This window comes from Paramormyrops kingsleyae, chromosome 15 (assembly GCF_048594095.1).
Source record: "Paramormyrops kingsleyae isolate MSU_618 chromosome 15, PKINGS_0.4, whole genome shotgun sequence".
NCBI classification, from domain to species: domain Eukaryota; kingdom Metazoa; phylum Chordata; class Actinopteri; order Osteoglossiformes; family Mormyridae; genus Paramormyrops; species Paramormyrops kingsleyae.
In genome coordinates this window covers 5,087,280-5,108,017 of record NC_132811.1, presented here as the reverse complement: position 1 = coordinate 5,108,017, position 20,738 = coordinate 5,087,280, and the positions used below count along the sequence as shown (strand labels likewise).

The 20,738-nt window shown below is 43.8% G+C and overlaps 1 protein-coding gene across 1 annotated transcript; it reads left to right on the top strand.

Annotated features, from left to right (window-relative positions):
- Positions 1 to 689: 689 nt before the first annotated feature.
- plpp2b (phospholipid phosphatase 2b) lies at positions 690 to 20,738 on the top strand. The gene is made up of 6 exons (XM_023843554.2): positions 690 to 1,244; positions 12,237 to 12,388; positions 14,190 to 14,452; positions 14,597 to 14,654; positions 17,427 to 17,603; positions 18,448 to 20,738. Exons 1-6 carry the CDS (start codon positions 1,175 to 1,177, stop codon positions 18,595 to 18,597), a joined length of 870 nt encoding a protein of 289 aa, XP_023699322.1. The 5' UTR covers positions 690 to 1,174; the 3' UTR covers positions 18,598 to 20,738.

Genomic DNA, 20,738 nt, shown 5'->3' with positions numbered 1-20,738 from the left:
AGTTCCGCAATTCATCTCACAAACACTTAAAAGCACTCAGTCCTGCAGTTGAACAGTATTACTGAATAATGTCATCCTGTTTCATTTCTTGCACTCTCAACTCCATGCTTGGATTCCACTCAATCTACTGCTCTCTTCCCTTCCCTTGTCTGCATACCAGTCTTGATTTTGGGAGCAAAGCAAGATCACATACATTAAAGCCACCATATATGTACAATGCGTGGGGAAAGTATAGTAAAGATGTCGATTGCAATGTATTCAGTCTCAAATCGATTATTACGTATTTAGCGGTACAAATCCAAAGGATCAGTTCCGTAATATGAAATAGCAAAACTCGCACTTCTTAGACTTTATTGCGTTGTTACATGCTTTGTTATGGAATCAATGAGATAATTATGTTTTGCATTCAAAGAGCCCGAGGTAAATGGTCTTATGTCACTCTTTATGTCTTCAGTCGGAATATTCAAAGATCAATATATCAAAATACCACCACCAGTCCCATTCAAGGAGTATTTCCGTATCTCCAAAACAGTTGATATTTAAACGTAAGACGTACACCTTTTACCTCATACTATACGTTTTAAGAATGTATTTAAAAAAAACTGAAGCAGAGACCGTGTCTGTTCGCCTGGATTAATTTAATGGTTAAACAGAAGTCTGGAATTTGTCCGTCTTTGTTCTTTTTTACTTTTTTTTTCCTTTCCTTGGCATCGAGCAACCTGACGTCAGATTCTGGGAGTGGAGACAGAACTAGGAAGAGTGAGAAGGGATCGTTAGCTGGCCTCGTTTATGGAAAGAATTGGGTGCCGTGTACTTTTCTTCGGGAGTTACAACCTCCTACGTATAGCAATGTGCGCAACAGGAGACAGAAGCCGAGACTCCGATTTAGCCTCTTTTTGACTAAGCCGGTATCCTGCGTTTGCAGAAGTGTTTTACTATCCTTAATTACTACACCTACACTGTAAACAATCCAGGGCAGGTAGGGAAGTTAAGCCGGAAGAACTTGCAGTACAAGAAACAGTGTTTTCAAAATGCATTACTGAATTATCCTGTATTTTTTTTTCCACCGCTTGTGATTATTATTGCATGAGTTGCAAAAATCCTTAAGCGAATCGATAGCTTTTAAATAGAGTCTATATCATTTTAAAATTAAACCGTGGGTCCTTGGGACGAAATGGAAACAACCATGACTTTGAGAAAAAAGAAGCTTTTTGTTTTAATGGATGTCATGTGCGTTTTGGTTGGTAAGTAGATGTTTTTATTTTTAAAAGCATGTCAGAATTGTCACATTTAACCGTTTTCCCGACCAAATACTGGCGTTGATATAAAATGGACGTAGGCTATAGGTCGCCGTTTTTACTATTTTACAATACAGTGTGTTCTATACTATATTCATGGCGATAAAAAAAACTGCCAACGACATACGAAGCATTCAGTAGGAATAATGCCATTTTCAGTATACAGTAAATATTATAATTCTTACACGCAACGTATGCGACATAATTATTTAGATGAAGTACATAGTAATTGTCTCATTTATGTTGTTTGTCAAAATACCCAGTTGTGTCCCTGTGGTTGTTACTCTGTGCGGTGAATATCCTGGGTATTTTTTAAAATATTGGTTGCTAATTAATTACTATATAGTAGACCTATTCATATCTGTGATAAATCTAAGGAGACGTACGCTACTGTGAACGGTTAATTAGATTATTCTCCACTGCATGCCGTCTGTCATATTTCCTATAAACTGCTGGCCACAAAATAAATGTCCGCAGGAACTTGGCAAAGTTTCCCCTTGATGCAGATTTGTGGAGCATATTCCACTGGCTTTTCCCGGAGTAGTGTAAAATATTACTTACAGACATTGCCTACATGCATAAACGTGGAGGCTTACTAAATGCCTAGAAAACGTTAGATTCCTGTTGTCTGTGACCTGTATTTTGGTATGTTTTGTACTTTATTTGACACTAATAAGGAAAAGACTAATGGAATAGTATTCGCAATTTACTCTTGGACTCCAATATGTCATTTTTATGTTGCTTTTATATAAAACGGTTGTCTGGATTACGGTAACTCTTTAGAAAGTCAGGCCTTATGAGTGCTTTTACCCAATTGGTACTTGGGTCTTATTAATTCTCTGCTGGAAGATGTTTGTCAACAAATTTGTCAACTGAAAATTTTTATTTTTAAATATTTGGTATGAAATATGAATGTATCACAATCTGTTTCAGGCATGCACAAATGTGTAAATAATGCGCATAATTTTTCTGTTCATAACTTTCTATATGTAAATTGGTTTGAAACATAAAATAAAAATGTAACTGCCAAAAAGAAATAATTTAAAAATCTAAAAATGTCGATATGAGATTAGAAAAACTTCAGCTTGAGGGCCAGACAAGCCAAGCCAGATTTCCTAAGAGCTATGCAACAGAGGTGTAGTTACTTTATTTATAATAGTTGGTCACTAACCCTCCTCTCCTCTCCTCTCCTTCCCCTTCACTTGGCCTCTGGCTGCACATTTCTTCACTCTCGGCCTGCTGGCACTTGCTACCGGCTGCGTCCCCCTGAGATGGTACCTTACCGTGGCATTTTCCACAGTGCCACTAACACTTTCATTTTTACCGTGACTGGGTCTCGGATGTGGGGGTAGATGTTGGAATGCCCGCCTGTTGATGTTATTTTCCGTGCCTTTTTATGTGTGTACACAAGACGCAAACACTCCGTCACGCCTTTTATAGGTGTGGTTTAACAAATGCCTGAACATTACAAAGTTCAGATGCTGTTGTGCTGTCATGATGTGGGCCTGCTTATTGTGCCACAGCTGCGTATGCTGTTATCTAGACCTCACATAGTCACATGATTGCATCCTACATCCCAGCGTTATGCTGCCGGACAGCTACATCCCACACACTTTGCTGCAGTTTGTCCTTGAAGCAAAAATAAGGACGTAGAAAGTGTTTTGTGGTGGCAGTGTTTCTCACAGCCACCATTTATGAACTGGTTGGCTTTGATTGTATCAGAGTGTCACCTGCCCATTCACAGTTACACCCTGCACCCTTTCTTGCTCTTATTCTGAATTACAGGTAAGTGTAATTAGCTGTTGCAGTTGGATTGCTGTCTGCCACTGACATATTGGATAATGCTGCCTACCGAACAGCATGCTGGATTTAAAAAAAATCAAACATGGTTGCAGTTTAATAAAATGTTTTCTGAGCAAAGTCGGTAGAATGATAACTTGTGGATCGGGGTAGTGTGTAGCTCTGTGGATTAGGTCCCAAGTTCAAATCCTGTGATTTCACTGGGCCCTTGGCTAAGACCCTCATCCCCGAACTGCTCCAAGGGCTGTCTGACCCTGTCCTGCTTTTTCAAACGTTTTCCCTCTAAATAAATGAATATAAAGGTAATGACGCCTGGTGTCCACTCAGTGGTGCAAAACTTCACGCAGGTAGTGAGTCGCCAGTTACGAGGGCAACATCAGTCCTCCTGACTTAACCCGCCTACATGCTCTCAGCTGTGTTGCCTTTGTTCCTTGTAGCAGATGTTGCATAACTTATTTTGTGGATATCGGGCACTGCACATGCTCACTCTGAGAAACCCAAATGCACTGGATCATGTTAGATGACAGAAAGCTTCAAGGGCTGAGCTGTGGTTTAATCTGCAGTGGCATTCCCTGCGATTTTGTGTTTTTTTTCTTTTGTCTTTCTTTTGTTTGATTGGGCCGTTTAGCGTGTCAGCCCTTGGACTCCAGGGTGTTTGTTTGTTTGTCTGATGAAAAGGATTCTGAAAGGGGATTACGTTGTAGAGTGATTAGACTCTACTTCTTGGTCATCGATGCAGTGAGCATGTATTTGCGTCAGTCAGCCCCAAGGGGCATTTGCAGTGTTGCTACGAGTGTTAGCAATGGATACAGTGTGTGCAGATGTGTGCTTGATTAGTTGCTTCTCACTACCCATTACCTACAGACTAGTGATATTGATCAGTATGGTATTCACAGGAAATGGGCATGTGTCTGTACAGATAATGCGTCATGTACTGTTTTTCATCCTTCTCTGTGGCTCTTCCTGTTTTTACTCCCACCATAGTCTTTGTGAGTCTCCCACATCTCCTCCACATCACCCACATTGCCTCCTCCTTCCTCTGACTTTGCCCCTTTAATGATCCGTTCAACTGAGCAGCTATTATGAGATTTATTTTTATTTACAATCATAAACAAAATCACTGGGAAGTGTGCAATAAGGTATTTTCCTATTGCTTCTCTTGCCAAACCCAGTTCAAAGTATCAGAGCTGGTTTTGTTTGCACAGGTGACTTGTGGCAGCAGTATGATAAGGTGGTGAGGTCAAAGTCTTCCTGTTTCACCAGCTCAGCATGTGAGAACTTCTCACGCTGCATGACGTGGACGGGTGTGACTCCCGAAGAAACATGGTGATTTGAGCTGCTTAAAGCCTGCCACGAAGGCGTGGCCAGAACGTAGGGGCGGAACCTTCAGGTGGTCAGACGTTCTGAGCCTTTCCTCCTGAGGGGAGCACACCTGAACACTTTAATATGATTTAGAAATGACAAAATATGTGCAGTTTTTATTCTGTGGCAGATTTAAAGAAGGTTAATATGATCGATCCAAGTCCCCTAGATGTGCAAGACAGGCTGGACTTTGACTCTTGTATCTGTTGCCATAATTCTGGTCCATTATTGTTCCACATGCAAGCTCCTTCATTTGTTTATAAACAATAGACTGAGCACTCACTTGCTTTTTTTTTTTGTTTGTTTGTTTTATTTGTTTGTCTGACCCTCTCTAACAGAAACACCAGAAATAAAAAATATACTCAGAATCAAGTGAATAAAACACAAACTTGCAGTGAATGTCTACAGCATGTGGCAGAGACTATTGTGTTCATTGTTTCTATGGATATTATGTCAAAACATGGAGTATGCTTCTTAAATGTTTTGTTTTGCATGGAAATTAATTGTTTTCCTTTTCCTCTAGAAAAAATGACTCCGCTGCGACTTCTAGAAACATGATGAAAGATGTTGGTGTAGGAAGAACTTATTGTTTATAGAGGGTCCGTGCTGACTACGAACATTCTGTATGACCAGCAAAGGGTCGGAATGTCAGTGACTCATTATCCTTGAACTGTTTGCTCTCCCATCGCAGATTTTGAAACCACAGTGTGCAGATAAGTATGTCTGCAACACTCGGTAAGGTTCCCGAGATCAGACGGAAGGCCTTTATGACTGGTGTTCCGTGACTTTCTGAGAGGATGTGGCCCATGTAGTGCAGACCCTCAGCTTTCATGTGCTGCCAACCTTTTTGGTCGTGGAGTAACATTCAGGAGGGGTGGAGCTGTGGCGCAGTAGGTAGTACTGTTGCTTCACACCTCTGCTTGCTGTTTTCTCTGCCTCGCATGAGTTTCTGCTCGCAGTCCAAAACCATGCAGTTAGGCTAATTGGTGTCTCAAAATTGCCAGTAGTGTATGACTGTGTTTTGTATAAAATTACTATGAAAGCTTGTTTGGAAGAAATTGTTCTGTATAACATGATACCAATGAACATCTGGGTATAGAAGTAGTAGTAGTAGTAATGGTACTGGTGGTGGTGATGATGATTATGGTGGTGGTAGTAGTAGCGGTGGTGATGGTAGGAGTAGTAGTAATAGTAGTAGCTGTAGTGGTAGTAATACGTACTACTAGTAGTGGTAGTAATAATAGTAGTAGTAGTGGTGGTGGTAATAATAACAGTAGTGGTAATGGTAGTAGTAATAGTGTTAGGTGGTGGTGATTGTACTAGTAGAGGTAGCAGTAGTAGTAATGGTACTGGTGATGGTAGCGGTAGTAGCAGCAGTAGTAGTAGTAGTGGTAGTAATAACAGTAGTGGTAATGATAGTAGTAATAATGTTAGTAGGTGGTGGTGATTGTACTATTAGAGGTAGTAGTAGCAGTTGTGGTAGTTGAGATAGTATAACTTGTAGTAGTAGCAGTAGCAGCAGTTTCCTGCGTGAAGTAGGATTCTGGACCCTAGTTCAAAGTTTGTATGCTCAGCACATACCTTCCACATTACTCAGGCCAGCACGCAGCTAGCAGACTCAGGAAGTGGAGCCTTGATTCCTTCTCTTGCCGTACAGTGGAGGAGAGCATGGGGAGGCCTGTACGATCTTCAGACCCGAGTCTTTATGGACCACAATGCCATCTATTGGGAGGCTATTGTGAACAACCAATAACTCTACAAGTAGCACAGAAAACCACCTTGTCTTGGTTCATTTAATCATTAAGTGTAACTATCCCACATTGCTGAGATATCAGGCTTTGCGTCTATTTACATTTAACTTCTGAGGCATTGGAATGTATCTGTACTGATTTTGCACATGCACAAAATACTTCTGTTGGACCACCGTATTGGCTGTAGGGTGCTCTAACCTCATAAATCATAATATATCATAGTAATGACACAGTCCCACCTTTTCCAGAAGCAAACTGATTGTACTGCGTGATGGAAAACTTTTGCCTAACTTTAGGGCAGGATCTCTGTAGCGTCTCGTATAAGAAAAATTGTTTTAATTTTACTGCGGCACCTTGCAGTGACTTGCAGTGACTGTGAACGGGGATTTGCATCAGGATTCAGGTCTTTTGCTCCGAGGAGGCGGCGTCTCCTGGTTTGAGTGAGATGAGCAAGAATGACCCATTCATGCTGGTGTAATTATGTATCGTTAGGCTAAAACGGGCAAGTCTTCATTTAGCCTTCTATATTTATCCGGCGTGGGCGTGAGGAAGGTCAGTGAGATTAAGGAGTACGGAGAAGTGCCGGGCAGTGTGAGGGTGGGCCTCTGCACGGGTAGGGAGGAGGTGTAAAGCCTGCAGACGGCCACGCGTGGTAAACATTGTTATCTGGCCGAAGCTTTTATTCAAAGTGATGCGCAATTGAGAAAGTTGGGTCAGCCAGCCCTCAGAGAAATCGGGGATTAGGGGCTTTGCTCAAGGGCCCAATGGTGAAATCACTCTGCTGAGCCTGGGATTTGAACTGGCGACATTCTAATCACAGGCCCAGCGTCCTGTCCCTCTGAGCCACATGCTGCTTCTTGTCAGCAGTCGTTTATTGAAGGGGGTCAGGGCTCCTAATGCAAGGGGACCACGGATCGGACTTTCTCAGAGCTCCCAGACTGTCGGGATGGATGATAACGATGCTTCCTGCATGAGGGGAGAACATCTTTGCAGGCCATATCCATGACCAAGTGTGTGTGCGTGTGCGCGTGCGTGTGCGTGTGTGTGTGTGTGTGTGTGCTCGGTCAGCTGTTGACACCGGGGTTAAATGAGAGAGTCCAGTTTCACAAAGATAATCTGTGGGTTTGAGCTCACTGACCCCGTGTCGGTTTCCAGTAAAAGCTGGACTCGCTTTTCTTCCAGTAGCTGTGTGCGGCGTGTGCGGCTGAGCCTGGGTGTGACACACTGGCCTTGCCCGCCCCGGCCTTTCCTCGGATCTGCTTTCCCCACATCGCTGCTTCTCTGTGTTTAATGGGGTTTTTTTTTGGTGAGCTGTGTGGAAACACGGCCGTGCTGAGTTGACATGTCTTGGTTCCACTCCTGAAGTACTGAGTTTGTGTTATTGGGTTTCTCTTTTCCCCCATGTGGTAAAGTCATCCCTGTTTTTTCCGTTCATCTGCCCCTGTCTGAATTCACTTGTGACTGTTGTTTCTGACCGGCTCTGCTAGTGCAGTTTGAGCCTCTGAGTCTCCTCCTCTCAGTCCATGTGGGCAGGCAGTCTGCCTACTTCGCATTTCACTTTGACTCATCTCAGCCGGTGCCCTGCCCTCCTGTTAGGCCTGCCTACCCCTCCCGGGAGGCCTGCCTGCTCTTCTAGAACTCTCCATTCTGCCGTGAATCACATTGATTTGCAAATATGCTGTGCAGTAAAGACTGCGACTGGAATGCAGAACATTTGGTACCGAGAAGCCATCATTGTCACAAAGATGTTTTCTCTTATATCTGGTTAATTTTTATTACAGTCCCCAGGTTACGAATGAGATCTGTTCCCTAAGTCTAAGTCAAATTTGTAGCTAAGTTGGAAAAATTACAATACAGTACATAATCATTATTATAATTTTACAGTAATAAAAGTAACTATATACGGTAATGTACTACACCTTAAGATGACAAACCACTGAAGACGCACGTTTTCACGAGTGTCACAAAGTAGTGCGTGCGTGTGTTATTACGGACCATTGTGTTAACCCACATTTTATATATATATAATTGGCTTTATTGCACCCCGCAAATATGAGTTGTCCATAAGTCGGAGATTATTAGCCCAGGGATTCTCTGTACATTGCAAAAGAGGTACTTAAAACATCTGTCATCTGCAACAGACAATATAAAACTCAATGTAAGAAGGAACCAGGGACAAGACAATGGAAAGACACCAGAATCCCCCATTCATCGACTGTCATAGTAAGAAAACAATCTTTCATCCTCTATGTACCCGTCTGTTCACCTGATACTATTTCTTTAAATCACGCTATCAGAGAGGAGTTCCCACCATGAAAACTCTTTTGTCCCCCCCCCCCCCCCGGTTTGTTCTATCCAGCCACAGCATAATACTGCAAATGTAACCTGATCAGAGCCCTTTGGCTGCTTGTATCCGTTCGTTTGTATGGAAGCTGATTTTGTTTGTGTGTGTGTGTGTGTTGTTTGGCAAAATATCAATTGCATAAAGAAACCTTTATATGCTTCATTTTGTGCCACAGTTTACTTCTATAGATCTTTTTATCCCTTTCTTAAAAAAAATGACCTCAACAAGCCAGTGAGGCCCGGTTAAGGGGAAAACTGGGATCAGCTGGGAAAATGATTCCTTTAACTTTAGGGTTTCCAGCAGCCCGCGGAGCGCTGAGGGTCGAGCTGCCTTCCATCCCGTACGGAGTCACCCCATATTATTGCCCCTGGGCTCCCTTTCATTGTAGCCCTGCCACATCGCTATTGCAGCATTGTGTTAGCGTAGCATAGTAAGGCTAGCCTCCCGCCCAACTCCCGTGAGCCTTTCATGATGATCCCCCTGGAAGCTAAATGCCGGGCGCCAGCTGTCATCAGCAGCCCATCGCAGCTATGCTATCAGATCTCTGATCCAGCAGCACGCTTTAAGATTGATGCGATGGCCGGCGGCCCCGTGGGGATATGACTTTTGCTTTTGTTTTCAGCTTCCCAGTAAAGCTCTCCTGTAAACAGGGAGATGAACGGCCTTTGCGGCTCTGTGAGAATCCTGTATGGGCGACAGGTTGTTCTCACAGCAGCTGGCGCTGGTGCTCAGACACAAAATGGAAAAAAAAAAAGACAAGCAAAGGGATGCAATATTTGGCAAAAACCCAGTAAATGTGCATTAATGTTGTGCCTGAAGTGGAAATATGGGTAGTCCATCCTTCTGCTTTGGGTTTTAAGAATAGCCTATGGATGTTTTCTTGGATGCATGTGTGTGAGAGGTGTGTGGTCTGGAGTAGCAATCAGATCAGTTAAAACCAGCAATTGTAACTAAGGTGTATCTCTGTGTATGAGTGATGAAGTTCAGAGGGGAGAGGCCCAGACAGCAGGCTGTGGGAAGGTGCATTATCTGCCCCAACCAAAGTGGAATCCATCCGAATTGCTGTGAGTTTGTATTTGTGCTTGAGTTTGCGACGTTTATCTATTTTCCGTCCACCCAATCCCGCAGCTGTGATCGCCTGAGCGCCAAACAACAGTCGTCCTCTTCGCACCAGCTTTTGTCCTTTCTTCCTCCAGCACAAAGGCACCATGACGTGTTGTAGCCGAGACAGACATCATCTTTGTCTGCAGTAGGATTGGATCCCAGGCCTGTACTGCTTCCCACGTGCACACACACACGCATGCACACACGCACGCACAAGGTCCACTCTCGCTAGCATTGATATGTAGCATTGAAGCTCAAGCAGACCATTACATGTGATTGTCGATGCCGTTCAACTATCTGCCTTGTTCATTGTCAAATTTAATCAATTTTAGTTACGGCCTTAATTAGTTGATGGGCCGATCCACATTTTTTAGTTCCGATCTTTAATGTTTTGCTATAATAAATATATTTTAGATTTTTTACTTGATATATTAACATTTTTAAACTAGTAAATACAGATTTAGCCAAATAATCTTTAATTAGGCCACCAGAAACACAGAACGTACTGTTTCACCAAGTTATTGGTTTTTTTTTTGTGTTTTTTTTTTTTTTTAAGAAAAAGGCATTTGCAGTACAAACTGAATATCTTCCAAGCGAGGACACACAAGTGGCGAATGCTTAAAATGTCCCCCAATGTCTCTCCCACTTGCAACAGCGTCACACTTCACTGCGATAGCAGCCCCTCATGTATCTCAAGTTGTAGCGAGTGCGCAAAACAGCCCAAGCTAGCGACTCCCAAATCATCCATTGCTTTTTTTCAAATTAGTCGGGTTGTTTCGCAGTTTCACTGGCTTTGTTTAGTGGGATTCTCCAATGAATGCTACTCCCGCTTCTCAAAACTTTGTTTTTGCAAATCTCTGTGCTACTAGTTGCTGTTAATAGCATAAAATACCCCCAGAACGTCACCGCCTTACGTGCTGTTTTCACGCTTCTCCAAAGGATATGCGCATGATGTCATAGCAGGTTACACCGCGCTCACACCGACTGAGTGGCAAAAAACTTAGTGGCAGGATTAGCGTTTAGCTTGAATGCTGCAAAAACACATCTAAAATGGAAAAGAGATGTTGTGCGATTGATTGTGCAATTTAACACGAAATCGGAGCTGTCATTTTAGAGACTGCCAAAAACTAAATTGTCAGACGTGGATCAGTCATGCATGACCGATACGCGATTCGTCTAATAGATGTGGATCGCCGCCGATACAGACTCAGATATCGGATCGGTTCATCTCTCTAATTACTCTGAACATCAAATGTCTTCTCAAAGGTACAGAAGATCGCAAACATTTGTAACTGCTGCAGTCTAGTTTTATTATTGCATTTTCAGTTATTTCTTTAAGGTAGTCTTCAGATTGTTCCAAATATAAATTCTAGCATCCAAAGAGTGAAAGAAGGCTATTCATATTTCATTGCAATGTCCATATGGTCCTGAAAGTTATACACTGTCCCTCCCCAGCGCAGCGTTCGATTCATAACCCTTCCTTATACGTTACACATTTTTAGTTTTCTGTAGAATCTGGCTTTATTCTTAAGACTTTAATTCTCAAATCTGGGAACCCAACCTGGACCTATTCTGAACTTTGTTTCCTGAAAGTGTGGAAAAACCACGTATTTCCTTTAGAAGGAAATTTGCTGCTCTGGTTATTTATCCCCCCTTATTTGGATGAATGGTTCGTTCCACTTGAATCAGCCACAGGTGGGGTATGGGGGGGGGGGGGACTGCAAGTAGACTGATGTGGCTTCTCAGACGGGAGGGGCTCAGACTTCAGACAAGCAGGAGACGTGCCAGGGTTTCACCCTGGAAATGAAGTTTAGTCCGCACTAATACGTCAGGATTTACCTGCTTTGAGGGCTTCCCCCCCCCCCAAGATTTCTCTCACTCGCAGGCACAGCATGCAACAGTAATGCCATTTCCTGAGAGGTGAAAATTACAATTAAATGAATACTCCATATGTGTTTTACCCCCTAATTTCACTGAAACATGTTTCTCCACTAGGGATTGTTTAAGAGCAGTGACATTTTGAATTTTTAATGGACTGACTAAAGTGCTACCCAGTTTTCATACTGCTTTTTTGAGGTGGGGGTGTAAACGAGAGGCATTAAACAAATGCCCTGTGAATCTAAGGACCATTTTTCTCCTTAAACCCTTCTACCATTCCCAAACTCCACAGCTCTACAGGTTGAACAATGACTCATGACTTTCTTGGTCACTGGCGAAAGCACTTCTCATTAATAAAGGGCAATGTGAAGTCTTACATACAGATGTTACATACACAACATCCGTAGCCAACAGAGCAGCAGAAACTGGCAAGTAGCTTTGTACAAATGGATGCTTTCAGTCTCTTCACTTCCTGGGTCTCTTCTCTGTGAATGTTCATGCAATTCAGAAAGTCGATATTGTGCAACGGGAAATGTTGAGCACTCAAAGTGATAAACAGAGATCTTCGGGGACGGTGTTATAGCTTCAATACCAAACTCATTACAGGGCGACCTGGGATTCTCCTGCTGTAGCCGTTGCCATTATAGGCTAATGCTTGATGCTCATATCCCCTCTGGTGTCCCGCTTGTCTCTCTTTAGCCGCTCTGCCCTCCATAATCATGAACCTGCTCTGCAAGCCATACCAGCGGGAAGTTAACTGTGAAGACGAGAGCATCAGGTACCCTTTCAAGGAGGACACCATCACTCACGGTCTGATGGCTGCCGTCACCATCAGCTGCACCGTCATCATTGTGAGTGTCCCCCCCCCCCCCGTCCCCCCCCCTCGGATCCACATGTGTCATGTGACCCCTTGCTGATTCTCAGCTGTTCTGTCTCACTTTCACATTCAGCTGCTCCTCAGAGAAGCTTCAGTGCTGGTGTGAAAATCCCGCACAGTAATGCGCGAAAGTCTTACACAGTCAGAGAGAACGTTCAACGCTATTTATCTAGGTATTACGTTTACATTCACCCAGAAAGAATACACAATTTAACACGAGACGATATGCAAATGAACTGTAACGCAATTAAAAACTAGCAAGGATTTCTTCTGTTCTCCAAAGTGGCAGCTTTCACGCATCCATGCATCCAGTCTTCGTAGGGATTGCTAACATAAACATCTCACACAGTGTTTGGCAACATATCATAGTGTTTGTTTCTGTTTAGCCAAATTTTCCAAAGCCCATTAAATCTGGGAAGAAAACGCAGTAATAAAATTTTCACCACCAATCTGCTTAGCTAATTAAATGATTTGATTGATCAGTGTAATTAGTTAAATTACCTGATCAGGCATTGACTAGCCCGACAAGGTGTGCTAGTTGCCAGGTCACAAATACATGGGATGTAGTTGATGGCTGCTACACAGACTGGGGTGACTTTAGGAGAGGTTTTGGAGTGGCAAGTCGACATACTTTACAGATATGAAATCATAGTTTTACACCCAACATGCAGGTAACTTAAACATCATCTTCTTTCACTGCCTAAGGCTCTTGCACAGTACTGCCAATAAGAGACACCTTTGAGACCTTAGAATTCATTTCAGAAAATACCACTACATTCCTGAAAAATGCTCTAGAAAACCATTTATACCCAATATGATGGTATTGTAGCTGTTTCTGGTCAGAAGAATATTATACGTATTTAAATCTTGCTTAAACCGTTTTATAATTTTGTGAATTTACTCATTAAATCCTGAGGGAATGTTGGTGGTAAAACAATAACATGATAAGATAAAGGCAGTTTGTAGGGGTGTTCACCTTTTAGAGCATTGTGTCATTCCATTACATCAGACCTACCATTACCGCATGCTTTCAGTGTTAATCTTTGCCTGTACTTGTACTGAAACATCATGTTACACGGTCAGTCATTCATGGATTTAAATGCATTCACCAAAACTTAAATGTTGGTTGTCATTGCCAGTCCTATGATGTAATTTAATTTAATTTCAGGAATTTTAATTATTTAAATTAAGAGATTAATTTTTTTAAAATTTACTATTACTGTGTTATTGGTATCATACTAGCCGTAAACTATTTAACACAAAACGCAGGGTGCGATGGATATTACTTACAGGGTCATAAAAAACTAAAGTGCATTTGTCAGTCATCAAGAATTAATTAGCCGGCATTCCAAGACAGGAATTTTAAAAGCTAATTGTTGGTACGATCCTTAACGGGTAAATCAGGAAACAGCCCTAATACTCTGAATAAATCTGGATCAAAAATGGCCACTGGACAGCACGAAAATACTGACTTGTGTCACTCCAAACCACTTTGTGTTGGCAAGGAACCTAGAGAAGATCCGTTGCAAGGCTCTGTATGCTGTGTAGAATTCATTACGTTTTATTGCCCATAACATTCAATGCAGACCGATGTGAGCAAAGACAGCGCTGTTGTCCAAACATGTTTGTATTAGTCATGCTCGAAAATAACTTTATACATTGATGCATATGCTTACGCAAACAAGTTTCCAATTAGTTTCTGTGATGGAAAAATCTAACCGGTTTGGACGCCAGATGATGTTGATGGTCACCATGTGTCTTTCTCCTGTGTTCAGATATGTTCTGGTGAAGCCTACTTGGTCTACAGCAAGAAGATTCACTCCAACAGTGACTTCAACCAGTATGTGGCCGCACTTTATAAGGTGGTGGGCACCTTCCTGTTTGGAGCGGCCGTCAGCCAGTCCCTAACCGACCTGGCGAAGTATACCATCGGACGTCCGCGCCCCAACTTCATGGCGGTCTGTGCTCCCAAAACCTGCAAGGGCAATGTGCTGCAAATCAACTGCTCTGGGATCCCAGCCAACGTCACAGAATCCAGGTGGGCCACGGTGCTCAGGGAGAGGGCCGCCACGGTGCTCAGGGAGAGGGCCGCGCTACATTTGCACAGCAGCTGTTAATCTTTGTTCATGCTGTCTGCAGACCTCACCACAGAGGACTCAGTTTTCTCTTTACTGTGGTCTAGGTTGTCCTTCTACTCTGGACACTCTTCCTTTGGGATGTACTGCATGCTGTTCTTGGCGGTGAGTATCCGAGGGACGGCAAGTAACTGCGAGAGCCATAGTCTGAGGGATGTCATGTAGCTGCGAGAGTCGCTGTCTGAGGATCATCAAATAACTGCAAGAGTCGCTGTCTGAGTGACCTGAACTAATTGTGGGAATTGCTGTGTGAGGAGTTGCTATTCGAGGGGCATCAAATAACTGCGAGAGCCACTATCCTAGGGGCGTCAAATAACTGCGAGAGTCACTATCCTAGGGGCGTCAAATAACTGCGAGAGTCACTATCCTAGGGGCATCAAATAACTGCGAGAGTCGCTATTCTAGGGGCGTCAAATAACTGCGAGAGTCGCTATTCTAGGGGCGTCAAATAACTGCGAGAGTCACTATCCTAGGGGCATCAAATAACTGCGAGAGTCGCTATTCTAGGGGCGTCAAATAACTGTGAGAGTCGCTATCCTAGGGGCGTCAAATTACTGCGAGAGTCACTATCCTAGGGGTATCAAATAACTGCGAGAGTCGCTATTCTAGGGGCGTCAAATAACTGCGAGAGTCGCTATCCTAGGGGCGTCAAATTACTGCGAGAGTCACTATCCTAGGGGCGTCAAATAACTGCGAGAGTCGCTATTCTAGGGGCGTCAAATAACTGCGAGAGTCACTATCCTAGGGGCGTCAAATAACTGCGAGAGTCGCTATTCTAGGGGCGTCAAATAACTGCGAGAGTCACTATCCTAGGGGCGTCAAATAACTGCGAGAGTCACTATCCTAGGGGCATCAAATAACTGCGAGAGTCGCTATTCTAGGGGCGTCAAATAACTGCGAGAGTCGCTATTCTAGGGGCGTCAAATAACTGCGAGAGTCACTATCCTAGGGGCATCAAATAACTGCGAGAGTCGCTATTCTAGGGGCGTCAAATAACTGCGAGAGTCGCTATTCTAGGGGCGTCAAATAACTGCGAGAGTCACTATCCTAGGGGCATCAAATAACTGCGAGAGTCGCTATTCTAGGGGCGTCAAATAACTGCGAGAGTCGCTATCCTAGGGGCGTCAAATTACTGCGAGAGTCACTATCCTAGGGGCGTCAAATAACTGGGAGAGTCACTGTCTGAGTGACCTGAACTAATTGTGGGAATTGCTGTGTGAGGAGTCGCTATTCGAGGGGCGTCAAATAACTGCGAGAGTCGCTATTCTAGGGGCGTCAAATAACTGCGAGAGTCACTATCCTAGGGGCATCAAATAACTGCGAGAGCCACTATCCTAGGGGCGTCAAATAACTGCGAGAGTCACTATCCTAGGGGCATCAAATAACTGCGAGAGTCGCTATTCTAGGGGCGTCAAATAACTGCGAGAGTCGCTATTCTAGGGGCGTCAAATAACTGCGAGAGTCACTATCCTAGGGGCATCAAATAACTGCGAGAGTCGCTATTCTAGGGGCGTCAAATAACTGCGAGAGTCGCTATCCTAGGGGCGTCAAATTACTGCGAGAGTCACTATCCTAGGGGCGTCAAATAACTGGGAGAGTCACTGTCTGAGTGACCTGAACTAATTGTGGGAATTGCTGTGTGAGGAGTCGCTATTCGAGGGGCGTCAAATAACTGCGAGAGTCGCTATTCTTGGGGCGTCAAATAACTGCGAGAATCACTGCCTCTGGAAATACTGTATATTTACTTCCTCCATACAAAATGACAAACTGTGAATCAGTGGCGGATTTATGGGATGGCACAGGGTGGCGGCTGTCACCCCTTCCACACACACACGTGGCACTCTCTAAAACCGCATTGAGAGCTTGATGGGCCGAATGGCCTCCTCTCGTTTGTAAATTTCTTATGTTCTTATGTTCTTATGCTAAAGCCGTAGCATTAGCGATACCGTCACATACCAAACCAGGTGGGCGCGGGATATATTTTCGCAATTGCAGACAGGATCAGACAGTCTGAATTAAACATGCAGAATAATTGCGGGATAACAAATGTCTTTTATTCTACTCAATAAGACTCCAGCATAAATTCAAATAAAACTCTATCAGATCATACATATACATCTGCGCATCTGAGAGAATGTTTGTGTCAGAACCCTTTAAAATTTCATGCCATCCCTTTGCCAGCCCATGCATAACGTTGTCAATCTGCCCCTGCTGTGAATTAGAATGCACTTTTCAGTTCAGTTCTGTTCTGAACGATTCGGAGATGGTTATCATCGCCTTCCTGATACTTTTGTTTGTGTTCGATATAAACCAAATCGAACTGCACATGAGTTTAACCAGTCCGGCCCCAACCCTGTTTCCTCCACCGTGGGAAAGGGTGGGCGTCCCCGGGGGGGGGGGTATAGCTTCAGCCGGCTAATGCATGCAGTACATTTCTAACTGTGCCGTTTCCTACTGACTGGAATCCTTGATGCGCTGTAGATGCAAATCAGGTGCAAACAGAAGGGAACCTGTAAATGCATTATTGTAGAGATGTTTATATTGCATCTTAAAACCAGATACTTCTCTACTGCTCTAAGTTATTCTAAGAAAAGGCTATTAGACTATCGCCTGATTACTTTATCCTGATGTTATTCTAAGGCCGGTTTGTTTAGCTTTCCTGCGATTGGTTGATATTACACTGATGTTTGCGGGGAAACAACAAACTTTGTTTTGTTCCAATTTCGTTATATATTCTTTGTTTTGCTTGCTTATCCATACCTTGCTCACTACAGTTCTGTTATCTTAGAATTAAAATGGAAATGAGATCATGCTATCTTAAAATATTTGAGTTGATTCCCAGCAGTGATATTTTTCCCTGTACCTCCCACCCGCCAGCTGTACGTTCAGGCCCGGCTGGTGGCAAAATGGGCCCGACTTCTGCGACCCACAATCCAGTTCTTCCTCTTGGCGTTCGCTGTCTACGTGGGCTATACCCGCGTGTCTGACTACAAGCACCACTGGAGCGATGTTCTGACAGGTCTCCTGCAGGGGGCGCTCATTGCCATCCTCATTGTAAGTCCCCCCTTGCGTTTTCTCCTGGTTATTTCTGCACTGCACCTGAATGATCTGGTGACAGATGTTGCCGCCTTGCTCCCTTGTGGGATGACAGTGGTTTCTTGTGCCAGTGTGCCAGTGCTGTGTCTTAGGTTGCGTGGTGCTGCTGGAGAAGCTTCTGGAGAGGAATGTTTCTCCTCGGTCAGGGACTATGGCTAGCAAGCGACAATGGCAGCAGTACCTGCCTGTTTGGCAAAGGTGCAGAAAGATGCAGAAATAAGACTTACAAAGAATAGTGATTTATCTCAGCCTTCCCATATTCCTTCTTGAGACCCCCCCCAACAAATAAACAAACAAACAAATAAACAAACAAACAAATAAATGAATGGCGTGCTCTTTATCTTTTATTTCTTCTACTTCTACTTCTTTTATATCTTTTACTGAAGCCAATTCACTGCATATGCAGAATGTGAGGACAAAACATACCTAACAAAGATTGCAGTCCTGTATCAGGCAGACATTTTATCATATCATAGGTATTGTCATTTTTTTTTGTTTTGTTTACAGTGATGATTCTAAAATAATTTTAGCATCTTTCTTACATTGCATAGCTCACCATGTGACTATCGCATGTGCGGCCAATGTGCCGATATACATGCACCCCCCCCCCCCCCCTTCCGATTCCACTGCATGAGATTCACAGACATACCGATGAGAGCGGAGCTTGAGGTTGGAACAGTTGGGGCAAGAGACCAAATGTGGCGTCATTCCAGCAGTCGTGGGATTTGAACCAGCAACCTTCTGATCACAGGCACAGTGCCCCGCCCCCTAAAATAATACTATGTCCCACCCTTTCCTACAGGTGCGCTACGTGTCGGACTTCTTCAAGACGCGCCCCCCCCGCTGCTCGAGCCCTGAGACGCCTGATAGTGAGGAGCTGGAACACAAGCCCAGCCTGCAGGTCCGCGACACTGAGCGCAGCAACCATTTCGGCTACCCAAGCTCAGCATGATGGGGGTGGGGGGGGTTCCTGAATGCCGCTCAATCTTCGGACAGGATGGCGGCGGAAGCGGCGCACAGTGGACGTGCCCGGTGATCTGGACCCGCCTGCCCGCCTTCCCCGCAGCCGCGAGCTCGTGGCAGACTTGCTCCGCCGCGTGTGACTGCATTTTAATTCTTCCGTTTCTTATCCTGAGTTAGTAGTGTAAAGCTGGACTGTGAAGAGCGACCTTTTTATACTAAGTTGGTGGGGGCAGTGAATGTTTCTGTACAAACGGTGGGGTATGAGGATTGGGGTGGGGGGGGGGGCAAAGCAGATGCAGTGATTAATTAAAGGCCAGTGGACTGACATTGACAGCAGGTTCTTGTATTACTAAATTCCTCTTCCTCCCGGTACCGCCCATCTTGTGGAGGATTCTGGGTAGTCGCTGCACGCTTGCTGCATGCTCCCCCCCCGAGTTCGGGTATCTTAACCAGAGTGGATTGGCTGCTTTATCCTATGTATGTGCCTGTCAGCATATGGTAAGTAGTTCCAGTTTATATTGGGAACTAACTGACCTGGACACTACTGTAGGTGTTTCCCAGTCTTGTGCACCGTGTGACTAATCCACGCCTCTCCTGAGGTTTTTTAAATTCCTATATTAATTACATTACCATGAAGCCAAACTGGGCTTATGCTTTAAGGATTTTTATTTTATGATGTATGAGTTGGCACTGTCGCCTCACACCTCTGGGACCCGGGTTTGAGCTTCTGCCAGGGTTCCATGCGTGGAGTTTGCATGTTCTCCCCAGGGTTCCATGCGTGGAGTTTGCATGTTCTCCCCGTGTCATCGTGGGGTTTCCTATCGGTGCTCCGGTTTCCCCAAACAGTCCAAAAACATGCAAATTTGTTTGGAGTTGCCAAATTGCCAATGGGTGTGAATGGTATGTGTACATGGATTTATTCCCTGCATTGTGCCTTCAGTTCCTGGGACAAACTCCAGTTCCCAGCAGCCCTGCATAGAACAAGTGGGGATGGATGTATGTATGTATGTATGTATGTATATTTCAGAATAAAATACCACTATATATTATTCATGATTGCTACATAAACACATTTAATACAGGAAATATCAGCATTTAGGATAGACATTTAGAAACTGGTATATTTGCCATGCATGTTTGGTAATCTTCAAAATTAAACACAGTCCCTGCCATTCCCAAGCTCAATTTGCATCTTTTTAAAAACTGGAGCATTAGACCCATGTTGAACATTAATTAGACTGCTATTCCAGCAATTAATTATGCTTTTCAACATGAGAGAGTACATTCTCGCTTTATTTATTTTCTCTGTGTATATTTATAGTAAATGATGAGGCTAATGACCTGCTTCATAGAACGTTGTATGAAATGCCATATATCAGATATATCGGAGTTAAAATATTGTGCTCAGATTTCTAATGACAAAGGTTTTTTTTTTTTAATTATACAATGTGTACACTCAGTTGCATATGTACTACGTAACAACAATTTCTGGGTGCAAGTTTTAAGTTGACCTCTAAAGGTTGTAAGAAATATATATATTTTTCCTTGGGCCAGCCATTATTTTGTCCCATTGTGTTAATATGGGTGATATTAAACTCTGAGATCATGCGTCTTTAAAAAACGCCGGCAAAAGGACTATACTGGTGACGAAGGCCCCATTTAAGGGCTCGAGGACGAAAGGCCCCCTGACAGACTGAGTTTTCCATCCCCCGGTTCTGTGCCGACAGCTAACTGTGTCAGAATAAGACTCACGGACCAGAAGGAAGAGCCGCCGTTCACGTGGCTGCCTGGTCCGCCGGGCTGGATGCGCTACAATGTAAACCTCTGCTAACCTGCGCTGAGTTATTTTTGTTGAAGGTTTCAGGTGCCTGAATTTGACACCCTGGTATTTCTGGAATGATGAGAGGAGGTTGAGCAGCATCTAGTCATAAGGACCAAAATGTTTAAAGTGTGCCTTTATACTGTGGCTCTTCCCTGTGACCCTGTAATTTTCGACCGCCTGTCTTTTTATACGTACGGTTATACATTTGTAGGCTTGTTTTTAATCTTATGTATATTTGTCATTGACGTTTACGTGACTGTGAGTTGTTTTTTTCCCCCCCCGAAGTAAACATTGCTTGGTTTACATAA